General features: G+C 45.3%; 1 protein-coding gene across 1 annotated transcript; it reads right to left on the bottom strand.

Moving 5' to 3' along the window:
- Positions 1–3,331: 3,331 nt before the first annotated feature.
- On the bottom strand, positions 3,332–5,434 carry LOC123092537 (uncharacterized). The gene is made up of 3 exons (XM_044514335.1): positions 5,198–5,434; positions 4,998–5,117; positions 3,332–4,913 (listed from the first exon to the last, which is right to left on the bottom strand). The coding sequence occupies exons 1-3, from the start codon at positions 5,257–5,259 to the stop codon at positions 3,797–3,799; spliced, it is 1,299 nt and encodes a 432-aa protein (XP_044370270.1). The 5' UTR covers positions 5,260–5,434; the 3' UTR covers positions 3,332–3,796.
- Positions 5,435–20,168: the final 14,734 nt, after the last annotated feature.

Raw genomic sequence — 20,168 nt, 5'->3', positions numbered from 1 at the left:
AAGGGAAGTAAAAAAGAAGTTCAAAAAAACCAGGTAAATGAATCCCTTACGGCCTAGTATTATACTCCCTCTGTTGCAAAATAGATGACTCAACTTTATAATAAAGTTAGTATAAAATTGAATCATCTATTTTGAAACGGAGGGAGTAGTTATTAGTGTTCTCTATTTTTCTAACGAGTGTATTTGGACGCATGCAGACAGTAGAGGTTCTGCAGGCATGGCCCTCGAGTTAGCGGAGAATAGATATGTTGAAGACTTTGATTCCGGTTCTCAGGTTTCTCTTATTATTACTCAAATTATATTATCCTCTTTAAGATTTGGTTATTCATGTTATCTCGTCAATATGCTACAACATGGAGAACGTGTGCTTTAGATTTAAGCAGCCATACATACTGAAAGGGACACCTTTGGACTCGTCCTTGCTTTTTCAACGGTCTAATTACTCGACGTAAAATCTGCATCCATTTTGGTATGTGATACTGCAAATGTAAATTCAGAACATGGACCCTACGATCTAGCTTGGGTATCTATTCATCATGGTTGCGTACTGCATAAAAATGAAGTATCCTTGTGCTCATATGAGGTTGCCATTGTACCTTGCGTTTGCATTTAAATTGAGAATTCTTTAGCTAAGGTCCCGGTCTTTGTTCGTTCTTGCATTTGATTTTCCACCATGGCTTCCTCGTCCAATAACCCAATTCATTTGTGTTGCTTCCTTTCATTTTATTTCTCCATGCATGCAAATTAGCTTATTCTGGAGCTTTTCCATAAGAAGAGGTACTGTGCAACTTGCTTACGATATGGCAGAGTGAAATTATCCAGTGAACTTAACCGTTTGTAAGTGTCTTGATTGTACTAGAATTTGCAGAATTTTGTCCAAAGTCTAATCAACACTTTGCAAAACTGAAGTTTTTTATTCTGATATTTTACACCAGGATCAGTTGAGGGTCGAATGCTTCAATGGTTCCAGAAAGCTTCATCCACAATCCTGACAAATATTTCCATTGATATCACAAAGCATACCAAGAATTTGAAGTGAGTACGTTTAATCCCAGCTAACCTGTCAGGTTGTCACCTTTTAGCGATGTCATGAAAAAGGAACATGTGACAGTCATTTATTATTAATCTTGTGGTGACATATGCATGTACTATTATTGCAATACTTTGTATTAGTAATTTGTGTGTAAATGTTGTGTGGAGAAGGCGATAGGGAGACTGACGGGGCATAGAGTGCTTCCGTGTTTTGGGGTATTTAGCTGATTGCTCATTTTGGGAGCACTCAATAGCATGTTGCATCTTCAATTTTATGAAATAAATGCCTTCCTTTGTTTGCTCATTTTCTTTTGATATAAAGGTTTAGATATTAGGTATTTGGTACTCAAGACCATTTAACTTTCTTTTTTCATATATGAGTATAGCTGGATTATTCATGTTTCTTACAATCAAGAATTTTCCCATTCAGGTGGATTGTGAATTATTCCTGACATTTCAGCAAAATATCCGTTATTTATATCTAGAAGATTTTGGGATGAACTCTCGGAGACTCTTTACACTGAGACTCTTTACCCAATGTCACCTCTCTCTCCATGCAGCTCTTCTTTTCATTCTGTCCAATTCCAATACCATCGCCCATGCCCTCGGTGTGTGTGCCAGGACTAAAAAGGATCTACTTAAGATTGCAGAGGTCCCTGCTTAGCTACGTGAAGCAGTTAAATCTGATTGTAAACAAGACTCCTAAGTAGTCTCTACTTTGTATCTCAATCCGAATAAAAAAGCTTTCGAAATCGCAATGTATTTCACTCCTTTTATTTAGGTTAAGCGAAGAACTTCATTTCAGTGAATCTCACTCCTTTTGTTAAAGCTAAGTGCCGATCTTAATTGCACCTGTTACTAAAGACTTGCCCAGGCCAAGTATGCAAGACCTAATAAGTCTCTTTTATGGCCCTTATGGTTTATATTGTATGTATTCCTCTGAACAATGCAAACCATATGAGAAAATAGTATTGGTAGAAAAAAGGTGGGCTAAATGCCACATAGCTATAATGAATAAAAAATATGTCTCCATGTTGCCCAAATAACATAACAAATTATGTCAAGTTGTGAATCTCTGGAATATACATATGCTTTGAAGCTTGAAAATCCTTATGCGCAGCTAAACCATATTTAAGACCTATATGTATACGAGAAATGCAAAGCGTTTCAAGTAACTATTAGTCTAAATTGGGACTTTGCATTCCAAAGTAAAATCCTCATTTTTTCTACCTAAAATGTTAAAGTATTATTCACACTACTAAGTTTTCCTTTGTAAATAAACGTTTAAAGAAGACAAACTGTTTCAAAACACCACAAGTGTGAATTGGGAATTGTTGTGGCATGGTAGACATAACATACAAATATGTTTGTTTTAGCTTAGGTTTCTCATCATGATGACCATATTTTCAAACTAAAACTATACATATTACACAAATGTTTTGTTTTTGCAATCTCAATTTTCGCAGCGTGATAAACATGTTCTAAAATAGCATGGTTTAACAGATGGTCCTTGGAAAATGAAACTATTTTTGTCAACAACATGGCTTCAACGGGTCTCTGCGTCATTTGGCGCAACTGGTCAACTAGTTGCCTTGGGTATATACAAGCTCAAAGGGACGCCTCGAGAGGACACTGACATGGGAAAGAGATGTCTGTACGGACACAGGCGTCTGTATGGCCAAAAGGACGCGACCGTATGGACACATGCGTCCGGTTAGTCTTAGGGTCTATTTGGATTGTTGTCACTATGTTTGCCTTATATTGCCATATTATTTTTTGTCACACTTGCTTAACTTGAGTTCCTCAAATTGTAGCCACACTTTGACTTGCCTAAGGGAATCTTGCCACACTTTTTGTGTCTATGACATGTGAGGTTCACTACTCATAAACAAAATCTTGCCTTGGTGTGGCTAGAACCAAACACCAACCTAACATGATCAAACTTGCCTAAGGTGAGGTGTGGCAATATGTAACTAGAAACCAAACAGCCCCTACTGTATCTGAGTTAGTTTCAGCTGTCAACCATGCGTAACAGCCAGTCAAAACCAAGTAAGACAGCACCAGCGACATCCCTCGCAAAAAAAAAAGAAGGCACCAGCTAAACACCTCCATAGTTTTGGTAAAACTGAGGGAAAATTACTACAGTTTCAAGAAACTACATGTTCCTTGCCCACGAATTCACATACTGTGGTTTTGGATTACCACGATTTTCTAAATGCTGCGCTGCCAAACAAAGCCCAAGTACACAATTTCATCCAGAGCATTACAGACATTCAAGTACACAACTCAGACAACAATCTCGGACTGCAACAACTGAAATAAAAAGAGACAGCTGATTCTACACATAGTTGAGTCCACGGGCAGTTTCTCAGAATCTGATTCTGTGAGCAATCAAGTTGAAACAAACACTACAAATCTTTTACAAATACTCCCCCCGTTTCATAATGTAGTGCGTATAGATTTTTTGAAAAGTCAAACTTCACAAACTCTGACCAAGTTTGTAGAGAAAACTATTTATATCTACAATACCAAATAGATAAAATATGGAACTACATCTTACGATGGATCTAATGATACATGTTTGATATTCTAGATGTAAATATTTTTCCCCCACAAACTTGGCCAAAGTTTGTGATGTTTAACTTCTCAAAAAATCTATATGCACTATATTATGGAACGGAGGCAGTACTAAACAAGGAGTAGGGAGATTGAGCATGATGAATATTTGTATAGCTACAAATAGTTGATGCAGCATGTGCGTAGATCAGACAATGTCCCTTAAGGTGTCCCGATAACCTGTGACACACCAAGACAGATAGCTATCGACACCCAAGGGTTCATAAAGTGTGCTGTCGTCAATGTTATCTTCAAATTGACGAGGCTCTGCAATGCCATATAGGAGATGAATTGGGCTATTGTCCAGCTTGCCCGTCGTCTGCCCATCAAATCCCAAGTAGATTGCATCTTCACTGATAGATGGGAACACCAAAGGTGAGACTGAAAGGGCACGTTCAATGCCGATAAATACTGCACGTCCACCAAGCCCATGGATGGGCACCATCTTCTTTGATTCAAAGTCTACACGGTACACCTTGTATTTTCTATTGTCATTGCCATTGCATTGCCGGTCCACAAGTATCAGCTCCCCGCCATTGTCCACAATATGCACAGTGTCCATCATTATCGTGGCAAACGGCCTAGTCAAGTTTGCAGCGATGACCAGCCGTGGTGGCTGGTCTGCATTAGTCTCCACCACCATAACAGCCTCGGTGGTGGCACAGTAGAAGCGGCCAGCAAAAGACAGGGCTGGCAACAACCATCTGCCACGAGCAACCACTGTCCAATTCACATCCCCCGGCCTTACGACAGCAAGGGTTTTGATCCATCTGAAATGGACCGCGAAGATGTAGTCGTCAGCAAGGCCAGCGCCCGACACCTGCAACAAATCCCTTCTGCAAGACGCTTCCTTCAGATCACTCTTGGACATCAGAGCGGTGGCAGGTGGGAGATCAACTGCCTGGCGGGTGAGCGGGTTCAGTAGGCGAACCACCCAGGTGGTCCTGTCGAGGAGGACGAGCAGGCCCTCCGTGGTAGGGCCGAAAACGTCATGGCCACAGAGCTCCGGCAGATGTACATACCTTGAGCATCCGGTGGACATATTCATGAAGCGGCAGCGTGGAGAGCCCCCCGTTTCCCTGAGCATAATCCAGTGAAGTGGGTGGAAGCGGCGCTCCAGGATGCAATGAGTGCGCGGATCGGTGCAACAGAGCCGCCACGGACGGCAAACTGCACGGAAGCAGATGTAGTCCGCGACATCGTTGGCGAGAAGGCGCTCGGCGATTAGCCCAGCAGGCCCATCCCCGAGATTCGCCCAGTCCCTCCTATAAGGCCGAGGAGAAGAACCGGGTTGGATTCGAATAGAGCAATTGGAAGACAAATTGCGACGGAAATCGAACGGTACTTACCAATCGGTTTGGATGGAAGTTGAATTGCGTGCTCGCTTCGCCCCCCAAATGGGGATCTGGTCTGAGGAGTTCGAGATATCGTCCTCCGCAGGCTCAACCCGGAATTTCGTCCAGTCGCTCCTAAAAGCCGTTGAAGGATCGGGTTGGATTCGAATAGAGAAACCGGAGGACAAATTGCGATGGAAATGAACTGTACTTACCACTTATAGTGGATGGAAATTGAACTGCGGGCTTGCTTTGCTCCCCAAATGGGGATCTGCATCGGAGCTCTGGATTCGAGAGATTCCAGGAGAGTGGCCGGCGAGAGTTGGAGGTTCCTTTGCCCGCCGGTAGCAGATCAGCAAAGTTTGCGTGGAGGACGACCCTAGATTCCGCATCTTGCCCGGCGGCGGAAGAAGTCCAGAGCCAGGGTTCGGGGAGGGTGGGGGGCTGGGCACGGCTTTTATCTTTCTCGCGTCTCAAATTCTAAACCGACTCCTCCTATCGCTTCGGCACGTGTTCGGCCCGGCCCATTTTTTATTAACAAATAGTTTTTGGACCTTTTGAACCGGGCGTTCCTAAGGGGGTAAGTGGTGGGAGATCCTACTGGACGCTCTTTGCGTCAAATTGGTGTCGCAACGCACAGCGACTCAAACCGCCTGAGAAAAAAGGGAAGCAAAAAAATGAGCCAGGCGTGATCCCAGGAATCGAACTGGCGACCACACATTTGCGACCGCGTCCTCCTTGCCAATCCAGCTCACTAGAGTTTTATACATTTTAACATTGCGTTACTAAATGAACTAAGGACGCCCGTACAACAAGCCAAATCTACTTCGAACACAAAACTCTTTTTTTTCAAAAACAAAACGTGAATGTTTTATTAAATGCGAACATTATTAGTTTTATTCACAAATTTTAAGAAAATTCAAATATTTTTCAACACACAAACGAATTTTGGAGATGCGAACATATTTTTTAGAACAGAAACATTTTTTAAACTACCCAAAAAATTGAACACGAACAAAATTTGAATTTCAAAACAAAATTTGGAAACAAGAACAACTTTTCCACGTGAACATTTTTTGAAAGTCCAGAACAAAATTTGAAAAAATGAATATTTTTTCAAATTTGCAAATAATTTTGGAAACAGAACATTTTTCAAAACTCCGACCAAAACTAGTAAATACGAACATTTTTGGAAATTTGCGAACAAATTTTGAAACGGGAACATTTTTTCAAACTCCCAAACAAATTTATGGAATTTACAAACATTTTTGCAATTTGTGAACGAAATTTGAAAACATGAACATTTTCTAAATTTGGAAAGCTGAATTCCTAAACATTTTTCTAATGCAAACAAAATTTGAAAACATGGTCAATTTTGAAATAGGAACATTTATTGAAACTCACGAACAAAATTTGAAAAAACAAACATTTTTCTTAAATTTGCGAACAAATTTTGCGAAGTTGTGAAATTTTGAGAAAAAACATAAATAAAAGAAACAGAGGACAAACTTCAAAGCGCGAACAAAATTTTAATGCATGAACATTTTTTGAATCTTGAGAATTTTTTTGAAATGGAGAGCAATTTTTAAAAAATTCTAACAAAGTTGCAAGTGTCAACTTTTTTAATAAGTGAATAAAAAATTGAAATCAGGTAGATTTTCTGAATTTCAAAAGTTTTGAACTTTTTTGTGTAATGAGAACATTTTTTTAAATTTGAGAAAAAAAAATTGAAAGCTGTACTTTTTTTTGAAACCTGAACAAAACTTGAATATTTTGAAACAAGTTTGGAAATAAGAAAAGAAAAGAAAAAGAAATAAAATACCAAAGAAAGAAAATTTGTTGAAAAGAGAAATTAACTTTAAAAGGAAAACTGAAAGAAGAAACAGAAAACAAAAAAAAGGAAAAAGAAAAAAGGAAAAAAAGAAACTGAAACAGAAGAACGAAAAAAGAAACAAACCGATAAAAAACAAAAAAAACCGGTTCAGGGAACCTGCTAGAAGGTTCCCAAAACCGGTGGTAACCGTCACTGGGCCGGCCCAAATTTATTGAAATTCGTCCAGTAGATCTCCCACTTAGAAATTTCCTATTTGAGGCTCTCTGCGTGTAATGTCGCGGTAAGGCATAGAGCGAGGACCGGAAGCGAACAGCTGGGCCGGCCCATCTAAGATAGCTAACGAGGAGATCGCATCTGGTTTTGGGAACGTTCTCCAATGTTCAGGTCTCGGTTTCTACCGGTTTTGGGAATCTTTTAGAAGGTTCTGGAACCGTTTTGGCTGGTTTTGGTTTCTTTTTTTTCTATTTTTCTTTTTTTTTCGTTTTTTTATTTTTCTGTTTCTTTTCTTTTTTTTTCGTTTTTTGTTTCTTTAAATTATGTATTTGTTCAAATTTTCACAACATTTCAAATTTTGTTCAGGATCTCAAATATCGCTTTCAAATTTTGTTTGTGTGTTTAAAAAAAAGTTCCCGTTTCAAAATTTCTTTGCAAATTTAAAAAAAATGTTTGTGTTTTTAAATTTTGTTCCGGAGTTTCGAAAACTGTTCGCAAATTTTCAAAAAATGTCCTTGTTTCAAATTTTGTTCGTGAGTTCAAACAATATTCGTGTTTTCAAATATTGTCGGGGGTTTCAAAAATGTTCCCATTTAAAAAATCACATATCCAGAAAATTGTTTTGGAAATTGAAAAATGTTCTTATTTCAAAAATTGTTTGTGTTTCAAAGTTTGTTCCGGAGTTTCGAAAAATGTTTGCAAATTTCAAAAAAATGTACGTGTTTCAAATATTGTTTGCGAGTTCAAACAATGTTCGTGTTTTCAAATTTTGTTCGGGAATTTCAAAAAATGTTCACCTATCAAAAAATGTTTCGGAATTTAAAAATGTTCTCGTTTTCAGAAAAATGTTCGTATTTTCAATTTGTTAGTTGAGTTTAGAAAAATGTTCCTGTTTCCAAAAAATTTCTGCCATTTTAGAAAAAAGTTTGAGTTTTTCCAAATTTTACTCCCAATTTCGAAAACTGTTCGAGGTTTCATACAACATTCACGTTTTAAAAAAATGCTTTGCAATTTAAAACTCTAAAAACATATAGATAATCGCTTGGTTTGGTTCTTAATCGTTTTCCGGTGCATGATGAATCAGGACTTCTTGTGGAGCACCTGGTCTTGGGTTCAAATCCTGCGTAGCTGCCGCAGGCGTTTGGTTTGTGGGCGAGTTGGGATAAGATAGGACTATATCATTGATGGCGCGCGTTGCTATGCCCGTCCATTTTTACAATATAATGATAGAAATTATGTAAATATGTGAGGACGGAAAGCATGAAAGTACCATCTACATGAACATGTATGGTTGAGTGTAGTTTGTGTTGGTTCAAAAATTAACAGTAGTGAAACCATATTGGAGCTCGACATTGCTTGCATTATCATTTCCCAGTATTTGAGGCAAAAGGAGTGCACCACTGAAACTACATATGCCTACAACATGAAGGCACATGAAGAAATAGTAGTAGAAACATCGTGACGTGTTATGTCTCAAACCACTTTATCATCCACAATTATTTTTGATAGAGCTAAAAATTCACCTGATCATATTCTTCCCTAAGAAAGCCTAGCAGTAAGAATCTAAGCCCAGCTAATATTTGAAAAGAAATGTAGGACACAGTCAAATATAATAGTTTCAATCATGTTGAACCGCATGGGAAAAACAAAGATACAACGGTACTTGTTTCAATCATCCCGAATCGCATGGAAATTGAATAATTGAGTTTCATTTCATTGTCTATGAATAGTTTGAGAAAACTTTCAGGGAGAGAACACAATATTCCAGGTATGCTTCTTCTCCAAAGTTCTGTAGCAGATACCTCAGTTGAAATATCTTTCTCTACAAAAGATTTATTTCCATAAGGTGAAACCATGCCCTAAAATTATTATACCGACTATCTAGAAGTGACATAAACAAAGAACATAGAAAAGGGGAGAAATGCAAAGTAAAAGAATTGGCAATCAACCTTTTTATACCTTTTTTGTACGTGTTGCAGATTATCAACACACATGTGGTGAAAACACGTTCAGATTTTCCATAGTATGCAGTGTAAGATTATATACTGATGAGATGACCCCATGTCCGAGTCTTAACTATGTTATTTGCGACTTCTCTTCATTCGACTGAGGCACGTCAATAGTATCGACAAAGCTCTGAACTGGAGATAATATGGCAGACCACAAATCAACTACGCCATAATGTTAATTGTTTGGGAAACTAAAATTAATATAGGGAATCAAATAGTGAAGGTACCCATGAATCAATTGGACATATTATGGACATAATTTTAGTTTCCATGGAATAAATCACAAACACAATTAAAATTACCTATGTCATCATTGTTTAGAGAATGGATAGATCTGAGTATGAACGCACAAAAAGATACTCATGCAGTTCTTAAGAGTATGCAAGTCTGAACAGGAATATGAAATACCGACAGTGTGATTAGAATGATAGGCTGGACACAAAAAGAAAAAAATGACAGTAGAATTATTGTATTACTTGACATCGATCTGTGGCACAGAAGTACCTACTTAAGTGGGATGCATGTCCATGCTTTCAGCCTGAGAAGATCGTATTTTTATTGTTTTGAAGTGTTAATTGTCAAAATAAATACTACAAGCAACTACCCAAGCCATCACATCCCAAACTTGTCAAATCAATTGTTAGATCAGAAATCCTGAAATTCTTGAACAATATAAGGATCAATGGAGTCTATTGATGAACCATCTGGCCTTAATTGGACAGGTCTTGTGTTCCCTATGTCAGATCCAATCCAAATGCTGAATATAGGACATATTAGTATTGATATAAATATATATGGTCTGATGGGCATCCCTAGCACCCCTAGCCGATATGTTTGGTGACTTGATGCAGATCATGTGAGACCCAAATACTGTCTTTCGGAAACATCAAAGTAGTAAAAATTATGGATATATAGCCCGCAAGACTCCTCCAAACCAACAGATCAGAACGGAAAAGAATTCTATGAGACCAGGTCTCACGGATTAGCAGGTGAGACCCATCTTGATGGATGAGAATCAGGGCGGAGAGATTAGATGATTTGTGATTTGTGAATGCCACGTGTCATCCATCAGGGCGGGTCTCACCTGCTAACCGTGAGACCTGGTCTCATATAATTTTTTTCCGACCAGAACCAGTCCGTGGCATTTGTAGTCCTCGTCGCCTGGACCCCCTCGTCGGCTGGATCGGCTCCCCTCACGCGCCTCGATTGATGCGCGTCGTGCTGGATTCCCTCATGCACCTGCCCTCTGGATCACTTCGCCCACCTCAACTCCCCTCGCTCGTCTCGGAGGTGCTTTCCTACCCCGGTGGCTGACGGCTCCCTCGCTATCACCGGTGAGTGCGTGAGGCACTACAATTCGGCCCTGCCCCCTTAGGTAGTACCTGGAACGCTGTCGTGGGATTCATCGCGGCAACCTCGCGGAAGCGTCATCCTTGGTGCCGCGGGTGTGCCTACAACAGATTAAGGGTGCGGCCAGGCGAGATCGTCATTGCTAGGGTTTCTGCCGGCGCCGCCGGGGGTGGATGCAGAGGATCTGGCAGAGTAGAGACATCGGATGAAGCAGTTATGAAGGGTTTCGTCTGAGCGATCGGGAGATTGAGAAACAAAGGGAGAGGTCGCTTGGTTTTGTTCGTACCTTGAGTAAAGAAGTTGAGTCCTCCGCCCCAACCCTGCTAGCTCGCTGTCAAGTCATCTGCTGAGTACCGCCGCCGCCGCCACCGCAAGTCCTTTGTCGCCGCTAGCCCTCTGGCCCGTTACTCCTCCTTCCATCACCGCCATCAGATCAAGAGAGACGACACCGATTACCTCGAGCGCTGGATCCCTCGCGCAGTTGGCGTCCACTAGATCCCTCGACCGCCGGTTCCCTCGCTAGCGGATCAAACATCGCTAACCCTGGCCACCACTCACAGGAGTGGTTGCGGTTGTGGGAAGGAGCAACGATGGGAAGAGGAGATATCTCGCACATCTGCTCTTTTTCCCGATGGGCCATGCTTGCCCCAGGTCAAGGTGTTGCGCGTGAGAGAGTCTCTCAGCCTCCACGCGAGGGATGATTACAGGCCTGGTAGGCCCAATTTAATCCCAGAGGCCGAAAAAAGCCACAAGAGCAGGGACCCAAAACGGGTTAGCGCTTGTTAGGATCGAACGAAACGACTCGCGATGCGATTAAGAGACAATCGGATGGCAGAAAATGACCACAAGTGACGATCCAACGGCCACGAATGCTAATAGCCTGAGAGGGTAGGAAAAGTGCTCAGTTATAATATATGCAAATAAATAAAGATAGTCATATGCTTGGAATATACCTCGAAAATCCGGCTCCCTCGCGCGCAAAAAAGTCGCTGACATGCGCATCCACCCGCGTGCAAACGAAATGTTTTCTCGCGCTGAGGCACTAACGTTCCCAAAAGCAATGCATGGGCGTCCATGTACGTGGTGTGAGTCATCTACGCGTGTGTGCGTGTGTCCTATACGTCATGTGAGGGCGAGTTTGGTTGCCTGCATCGAGGCCAACCAGGCCCGCGCGATGCAGCATCTTTTTGGACCTCGGTTGTTTGGTTCCCCGCATACACTGTTCAGTCCGCATAGCACGATTCTTAAAGCATCCCTGGGCCTGGCCCGTTGGGAACGGCCGAATCGGCAGTTTCCTGAGAGCCAGGCCTGAGCGATGCTTCGAGGCGCATGTGGGTGGCTCTTTGGAGACGTGTGTCTCGAGTTAATCCCTCTCCCTCCCTAATCCTCAAACCGACTTTGCATCTCCTTGACGCTGTCGCCCTCGCCGAAGCGGTCGAGCTGGCCCCGCCCCGAGCCACTGCCCGTCGCCTCGCCGCCAAGCCGCCTCCACGACCGACAAAGTGGCCTCCGCTGAGTCGGCCTTTGCCTCGCGCCGTTTGTACCACGAGCTGCGCCTTGCCGCCGCGGGATTGCCTCTGCCATTCCTCAACTCGCCGGCTACGCTGCCTCAGTCCGGCCACGCCGCTTCAGCCGCCGACCCGAGCCAGTCGCGAGCCACCCGGCCAGCCGCCGCCGCTGTCGCTTTACCTCCGCGCCGACGGAGTGACCTCGATGTGGCCGCGCTGCTGGGGCAAGAGGCCGGCCGACCCGGACCGCGCGAGGCGGCTCGCCCGCTCCGCCATACGGCGCGCGCCGCTGCTGGTGCGTCGCCTTGCACAGCTCTGCGCGTGGCTACCCCGCCTCCATTGCTGGCATTTACGTGGTGCTGCCGCTGCTGCTGCGCTTGCTCGCGCGCGGAGCGGGAGGACATGAGCAGCGGCGCGCACCGGGAGATGCCGGCCGAGGGCGGGGCACGCGGCCTCGTTGGTGTCAGTGGTGGGAACAGGAGGGACAGGAGGTGGCGACCACACGGTGGCTGGCAGCGCGAAGGAGAAGTTCGTGGCGGGGGAGGTGGTGGTCGCGCTGCGTGCGGTGGAGCGGGAGATGGAGGCAGCGGAAACTTCAAAGACGGTGCCGGATGGCGTTGTTGCCAGGGTGGTGGCCGCGGTGCGGGAGCCGGCGACGGCGAGGCTTGTGGCGAAGGTGTTGCTGGTGATGCTCCTTGAGGAGGGGAACCGGGAGGCGGCGGTGGAGGCGGGCGCGGCGTCGGCGACCGTGGAGGCGATGGCGGCGGCGGGCCGAGCGGGCGCCGCGGCGGAGCGCGCGCTGATGGCGCTGGAGCTGCTCTGCATGTCGGCCGGCACCGAGGCTCCCCGAGAGGTGACGGGCGCGGCAACATCCTTAACAATGGCCAGCTCAAGCTCGTCCACGACGGCGCGAGCTGGGCGCGGCCACAGCCACGACAGCGAGTCGGGCGCGGCCACAGCCACGACAGCGAGTCGGGCGCGTCCACTGTCGCCGGGAGCTCGTGGTGGGCACTATGGGCAATGGAAGCTCCGGCGTGTTCAAAGTGTTTGACGAAATGTCATGCCGGCTGTTAGGTTTTGTTGTTAACGTTGGTAATCATATGCATGTATGCAACTAAACACCAGGTGAAAATTGCATCTCAATGACAAGACCCCCAATGAAGGTATCAACTGGCCATCTACGTTTTTGACCTTATTTTTGCTTATCCAGACCCTGTTTAGTCTGGCTCGTTTTTTTCCTTTGAGCCAGGCCCGACAGCGAAAGCAGCCAAACACGCATTGAGTGAGCTGCGCGTGGGCAGCATGGATAGTGTACGCTGTATGCGACGCTGCTATATTTATACACGGACGGCCGATGTTGTAGATGTATGCGGCGGTTGTATTTATACGCTGACGGCCGATGTTGTACATCTATACGCGGCACACGTGGGTGGCTGTATTCTATGTACGTGGCCGGCCAATGTTGTACGCTGTGTACGCGGAGGTGTGCATGGTGTACATGCTGCTGTCATGTGTGCGTGAGCTACGTGCTGCTGAGAGTTGCATATGCCCCAATTGATCGGAGAGATAGGATGAAAAGAGAGTATTTTGATAGTAAGTATGAAAAATGGCTATCTCAACCATGATACATCCTCCAAACCAAACAAAACATGGGCTAACATCATTCCTCAACCAAACAGAGAAAATGGCTATCCCTAACCAGCTAGAGGGGATACCTATAAACACCCTAGCATCTCTCCCATCAATGTGTTTGTTCGCTCGCTCGATCAACTAGCGCTGCTTGATTTTCGTTTTTTTGCTGAACTACTGTTTCAGGGCTCATAAATATGGGGGAAAAACTAACACACAAAAATCACGAATTATGAAAAAAAAACTTTATTGATTTTGAAAAAAGTTCATCGAATACGAAAAAAGTTCATCAAATTTGAAAACATGTTCACTGGTTTTGAAAAAAATTCATCAAATATAAAAATGATCATTGAATTTAAAAAAGTTCATCAATTTTGGAAGTTCATGATATTAGAAAAAATCATGATTTAAAATCACGATTGTGAACCAAGTTCACGCATTGAAGGAAGAAGAGAAAAAACGAATAAGAACCACGGCCCGGAGAAAGAATAAACGAAAATGAACAGGAAGTATTGTAACCAACCCGAACCCCTCTCCCCCTCTCCCTTGCGCTGCCCTCCCCAGGGCGGCCCGAGGGCGTCTAGGGTTTCCTCGGCGCCGCCCCTCTCCAGCCTCCCTCCTTCCCTTGCCGTCACCCGAGGCGGTCGCCGGGCAGCGCCCGTGCGGCTGCCGAGGACGGTGACGGCAAGGTCTCTGTCGCTTCTCTCGCAAGAAGGACTCCGGATCCAGGGCGGCGGCCCTTGGCGGCGAGGCGGCGCCGTCCCCGGCCGGCGGCGTGCACGGGAGGTGCGGGTCGGCTTCCTCGGCTGCTCGGGCGGCGAGGAGCAGGCGGATTGCGGCCGTGGGGTGGCGAGGTTCCCGTCCTCCGCCCCAGATCTGAAGGTCAGACTCCCCCTCTCTGCTTCTTCCTCCGCTGGCGCGTTCGATTTGGGGCCTCTGGCCGCTGGATCCGGTGCCGGCGGGGTGCTCCCCAAACTGGTGGTGTGGGATGAGCCCGGGGGAAACCCATGTTTGGTTTGTGCCAGCACGGCGGTGGCGGCGCCATTTTTGGTGTCGTTCTACTCCCTGGAGTCGCCTTTGTGGGCTCCCCTCCACACCCCGGCCACTCTTCCCGGGCGAAAGCTCGAATCCCGGCTGGATGGGCAGCGGCGGCGGCAGGTGCGTCGTGTCCTCCTTGGAGGCGCCGCCTGGGGAAGATTGGTGCTTTGGGGTTGTGTGCAGCAGGGTGTAGGCGGGCGGCTGGTGACTATCGAGTCCCTGTGGCTCGGTAGCTCCTTCACTTCGGCAACTCTTCCGGCGGCTTTCCCTCTACTTTTGGCGTCCTTCGGTGGCTGCGGTGTTGCTGATGAGCGTGTGCAACGTCTTGTGGTCGTGCTCCGTGGCTGGCCCAGACTCGAGACCAACCATTGCTCTTGCTCTCGGGTGAGCGTCTCTACATTCGACGGTGCGGCGCCTTCGAGCCTAGGCGAGGGGAAGGGATCCCCTTCGATGTTAGAGAGGGCAGGTGTTGGGTCTCCTCCTGTTTCCAGTCATGTGTTCGATTCCTCTGTCGGCTGCTGATCCTCGAGGCTTCACTTGTAGTCGTTTTGGTGCCTTGCTGTAGTGGGCTTATCCTCAACTAAGCGGTTCTTAATAGTTTATCTTGTGTTTGCTGGTTGTAGGTGTAGCGTTGTAAGCTGTCCTTGCAGCCCCCTTGTATTGTTTGGCCGTTGTTGTGTGGTGATCTTGTTCCTATAATCCTGGCCGGTTGATGGCTTTGCTAATTCAAAGTCGGGCTCTTTCTTGAGCCTTCGTTCTAAAAAAAAGAATAAATGAAAATGAGATGTATTTACGCAGACGTGAGGTTGTGTCGTAGTGGTAATTGCGCTGCTCTCTCCACCAGAAGCTCTTGAGTTTGAACCCCGCCCGCGCACACCTTTTTTGCTCCAGTTTGAACAGCAAAAAGGGAAAGCAGGTCGGCCCCGTGCAGCGGTGGTGTGTGTGCCCGTTTGGGAAAACAGAAGAAACTGGCGCATAAGGCGCCATTTAGGACTTGCCTTTTGGACCCAGCAGATTTGATTGGACACCGAGTATTTTACAATCTTTTGGGAAAACAGAAAAAATATCAGTACAATCTCTGATAGTAAAATACTTATTTTACTATGGGAGGTGGTACTTGGACGCAGAGTTTCTGCACCCGAGCTCAAATGAGCTTGGGTGAACAGTAAAATAAAACTAAATATAAAAAGATTCAAAAAAATCTAATTTTTTTTAAGAAACTTTGACAAAAGTTTTAAGTGCTTGCAAAAATTCGTTATGAAATCACATTTCTAGAAGGAGTGACAAAAAAATAAAATCGGTACTCTGAATGCTACTTTTAAAAGCATTTTGGAGCACTGAATTTGTTTTTTTGCCATGCCTTACAGGAATGTGATTTTATGATGAATTTTTGCAAGCACTTAGAGCTTTTTTCAATGTTTCTTCCAAAAAAAATTGGAATTTTTTGAATGTTTTGAATTTTTTTTGATTTTACTGTTCACCGAGCTCAAATGAGCTTGGGTGAACAGTAAAATCAAAACTAAATAAAAAATTCAAACAAATCCAATTTTTTTTTAGAAACATTGGCAAAAGTTTTAAGTGCTTGCAAAAATTCGTCATGAAATCACATTTCTAGAAGGCGGGACAAAAAAACAAAATCGGTACTCTGAAAATGCTACTTTCAAAAGCATTTTGGAGCACTGAATTTGTTTTTTTGCCATGCCTTACAGGAATGTGATTTCATGATGAATTTTTGCAAGCATTTAGAGCTTTTGTCAATGTTTCTCCCAAAAAAAAATTTGGAATTTTTTGATTTTTTTTTATTTTACTGTTCACCGAGCTCAAATGAGCTCGGGAGCAGAAAGGCACTTTCGGTGGTACTGATATTTTTTCGTACGTTTGCCTGTCCTTGGGTCGAGTGAGTAGCAAAATAATAAAGGTGCGCTCCAAAGGGCCGAGCTGGGTCTGCTATCTTACCCTTTTTCGTGTCAATCGGAAGAAGCTATCTCACCAGAAAATAATGGATCGGGGTGTTCGAACCCATGACATACAATCTGGTAGAGAGGGCACCACCTAGTTTTTTTTATAAAGTAACTAGGGAATTTATTCAAAGCTCAAAACATCCGGGATACAAGCAATATCTGGAAGATTTCCTAGCCACACATGGCGACCCGAAAGAGATGCAACTCCTTTTGCTATCAAGTGGGCCTCAAAATTATTTTCCCTTCGTTCAAACCGGAAAATTACAGAAAGAAAGAAATTTCTAGTAAACAAAATCTCGTTAATGACAGGAGCATAAACTGGTGAAGCCTTGCAATTGATATTTGAGATCACCTCTAAACAGTCCGAGGCTATGACCAAATTATGAAGATTCAAGTCCTGAGCAAGTGCAAGGACTTCGCTGCATGCATAGGCCTCCAAGCTTGGGTCAATCAGCCCGTCGAAAACCACTGCCGAAGCTCCTAAGTACTTGCCTACGTTGTCTCGACACACTGCAGCCGCAACTCCTTTCTCCCCCAAAGATGAAACTCCCCCACACAGTTTAGCTTGGCCGCATCCAGCCCTGGTGGCAGCCACACCTTCAGCTTAGGAATCGCCGGCAGAGAGGAGTTTGCTCGCGAGGTTCGAACCGCAACAATGTCCAGATCCTCAAGGAAACGCTTAATGAAGCACACTATGGACAGTGGGCTATGATATTCATCCTCGTGTATGGCCTTTCGACAAGCCCACCAGATCGCCCACATGGTGACCAACACTCGTGCAGTATCCTGTTGGCTTGTAGATTCGAATAACAAGAACAACCAGAGTCCCGCATCCTCATTCTGGTTTGATATCACATGCTCTAACAAGTCCTCGTCCCCCAAGGCCCAAACACATCTGGCCATGCGGCGGCTCAAAAGGGAGTGCCTCCATGTGTCCTCTTCTGCACCGCATATGGAGCAAACCGGAGAGTCTGCCATATGCATGTGATGACGGGCCTGGCCTGTTGGGATCGATATATGCGCTAATCTCCAAACAAACAATCGCACCTTTGATGACACTTTCACCTTCCAGAGTTGTGACCACGAGTTCTTTTCTGTAGCAATATTTGAATGACCTGGTCTCTGCTCTAGCCAATCCTCCCGCTGGAATTTAATTGTAGAAAGCATCATGTAAGCCGAACGGACTGAAAATACTCCACGCTTATCATAGTGCCAAGCCCAAAAATCATCCTGAACCCGAGTACTGAGAGGAATGTTGAGGATCACCTCGACGTCAGGAGCAATGAAATGTTCTGTGAGAGTTTGTTTATTCCAAATCTGCGAGGTGGGATCAATGAGCTCCGAGACAAGAGATGGAGGGTTTATCGACGGTGCACAAATCGGACGAAGTTTATAATCTCTCGGCAGCCAATTCTTATTCCAGATGTTTTTTTTCTGTCCCGATCCAATCCTCTTTATTAGTCCAAGAGCTAGAACATCTCTCCCCTCCACCAGAGATCGTCAAACCTGGGGGGTATTGTTCCTAAACTTGCATCAAGAAGGTGACATTCAGGAAAATATCTTGCCTTGAGCACACAGGCACTTAGCGAGTCAGGGTTTTGCATTAATCTCCAAGTTTGTTGTGCTAGGAGGGCCAGGTTAAAAAGCTCCATGTCTTTGAAACCCAAACCACCCATAAACTTCGGTTTGGTAATTGTTCTCCAAGATACCCATGATGTTTTCCTTTGTCCATCCTTACACCCCCACCAAAACTTCCAGATTATTTTGTTGATATGCTCACACAGCCCCTTCGGAAGTTTGAAACAAGCCATCGAATAAGTGGGTATGGATTGTGCTACAGACTTTATAAGCGCCTCCTTTCCCCTGCTAATAAGCATTTTTTTTCATCCAACCTTGCACCTTCTTCCAGATCCGGTCCTTTAAATACCTAAAAGACCCCTCCTTTGCCTTGCCTACATCAGATGGAAAGCCAAGATATTTCTCGAATAGTGATTCATTATGGACCTCAAGGATGTTTTTAATTGAGTCACGAGTGAGAGCCGCAACTGTTGGGGAACGTAGTAATTTCAAAAAAATTCCTACGCACACGCATGATCATGGTGATGCATAGCAACAAGAGGGGAGAGTGTTGTCCACGTACCCTCGTAGACCGTAAGCGGAAGCGTTATGACAACGTGGTTGATGTAGTCGTACATCTTCACGATCCGACCGATCCGAGTACCAAACGTACGGCACCTCCAAGTTCAGCACACGTTCAGCTCGATGACGATCCCCGGACTCCGATCCAGCAGGGTGTCGGGGATGAGTTCCGTCAGCACGACGGCACGGTGATGATGATGATGTTCTACCGACGCAAGGCTTCGCCTAAGCACCACAACGATATGACCGAGGTGGAATACGATGGAGGGGGGCACCGCACACGGCTAAGGAACGATCACGAAGATCAACTTGTGTGTCTAGAGGTGCCCCCTGCCCCCGTATATAAAGGAGCAAGGGGGAGGCCGGCCAGCCCTAGGGGGCGCGCCAAGGAGGGGGGAGTCCTCCTCCTAGTGGGAGTAGGACTCCCCTTTCCTAGTCCAACTAGGAAGGAGGAAGGGGGAAGGAAAGAGAGGGAGAGGGAGAGGGAAAGAGGGGCCGCACCCCCCTCCCCTAGTCCAATTCGGACTCACCATGGGGGGGCGCCACCTCCTGGGCTGCTGCCCTCTCTCTCCCCTCAGGCCCATGTAGGCCCAGTACTTCCCCGGTGTTGGGGAACGTAGTAATTTCAAAAAATTTCCTACGCACACGCAAGATCATGGTGATGGCATAGCAACGAGAGGGGAGAGTGTTGTCTACGTACCCTCATACACCGTTAAGCGGAAGCATTATGACAACGCGGTTGATGTAGTCGTACGTCTTCACGATCCGATCGATCCAAGCACCGAACGTACGGCACCTCCGTGTTCAGCACACGTTCAGCTCGATGACGTTCCCCGAGCTCCAATCCAGCAAAGCGTCGGGGATGAGTTCCGTCAGCACGACGGCGTGGTGACGATGATGATGTTCTACCGGCGCAGGGCTTCACCTAAACTCCGCGACGATATGACCAAGGTGGAATATGGTGGAGGGGGGCACCGCACACGGCTAAGGAACAATCCGTAGATCAACTTGTGTGTCATGGGGTGCCCCCTGCCCTCGTATATAAAGGAGTGGAGGAGGGGAGGGTCGGCCCTCTCTATGGCGCGCCCTAGGGGAGTCCTACTCCCACCAGGAGTAGGATTCCCCCTTTCCTAGTCCAACTAGGAGTCCTTCTAAGTAGTAGGAGTAGGAGACAAGGAAGGGGAAGAGGGAAGAGAAGGAAGGAGGGGGCGCCTGAAGGAAATATGCCCTAGAGGCAATAATAAAGTTATTATTTATTTCCTTATATCATGATAAATGTTTATTACTCATGCTAGAATTGTATTAACCGGAAACATAATACATGTGTGAATACATAGACAAACATAGTGTCACTAGTATGCCTCTACTTGACTAGCTCGTTTATCAAAGATGGTTATGTTTCCTAACCATAGACATGAGTTGTCATTTGATTAACAGGATCACATCATTAGGAGAATGATGTGATTGACATGACCCATTCCGTTAGCCTAGCACTTGATCGTTTA

This window comes from Triticum aestivum, chromosome 4B (assembly GCF_018294505.1).
Source record: "Triticum aestivum cultivar Chinese Spring chromosome 4B, IWGSC CS RefSeq v2.1, whole genome shotgun sequence".
Classification (NCBI taxonomy): Eukaryota; Viridiplantae; Streptophyta; class Magnoliopsida; order Poales; family Poaceae; genus Triticum; species Triticum aestivum.
This window is presented reverse-complemented; position numbering and strand designations above follow the sequence as displayed.

What these genes read in the sequence shown, in the direction of transcription:
- LOC123092537 (XM_044514335.1), bottom strand. Translation starts at nt 5,259, where the DNA reads ATGCAGATCCCCATTTGGGGAGCAAAGCAAGCCCGCAGTTCAATTTCC. An exon ending in ATTTCCATCCACTATAAGTG is followed by an intron (nt 5,118 to 5,197) that starts GTAAGTACAGTT and finishes AACGGCTTTTAG; the next exon opens with GAGCGACTGGACGAAATTCC. An exon ending in ACTTCCATCCAAACCGATTG is followed by an intron (nt 4,914 to 4,997) that starts GTAAGTACCGTT and finishes TCGGCCTTATAG; the next exon opens with GAGGGACTGGGCGAATCTCG.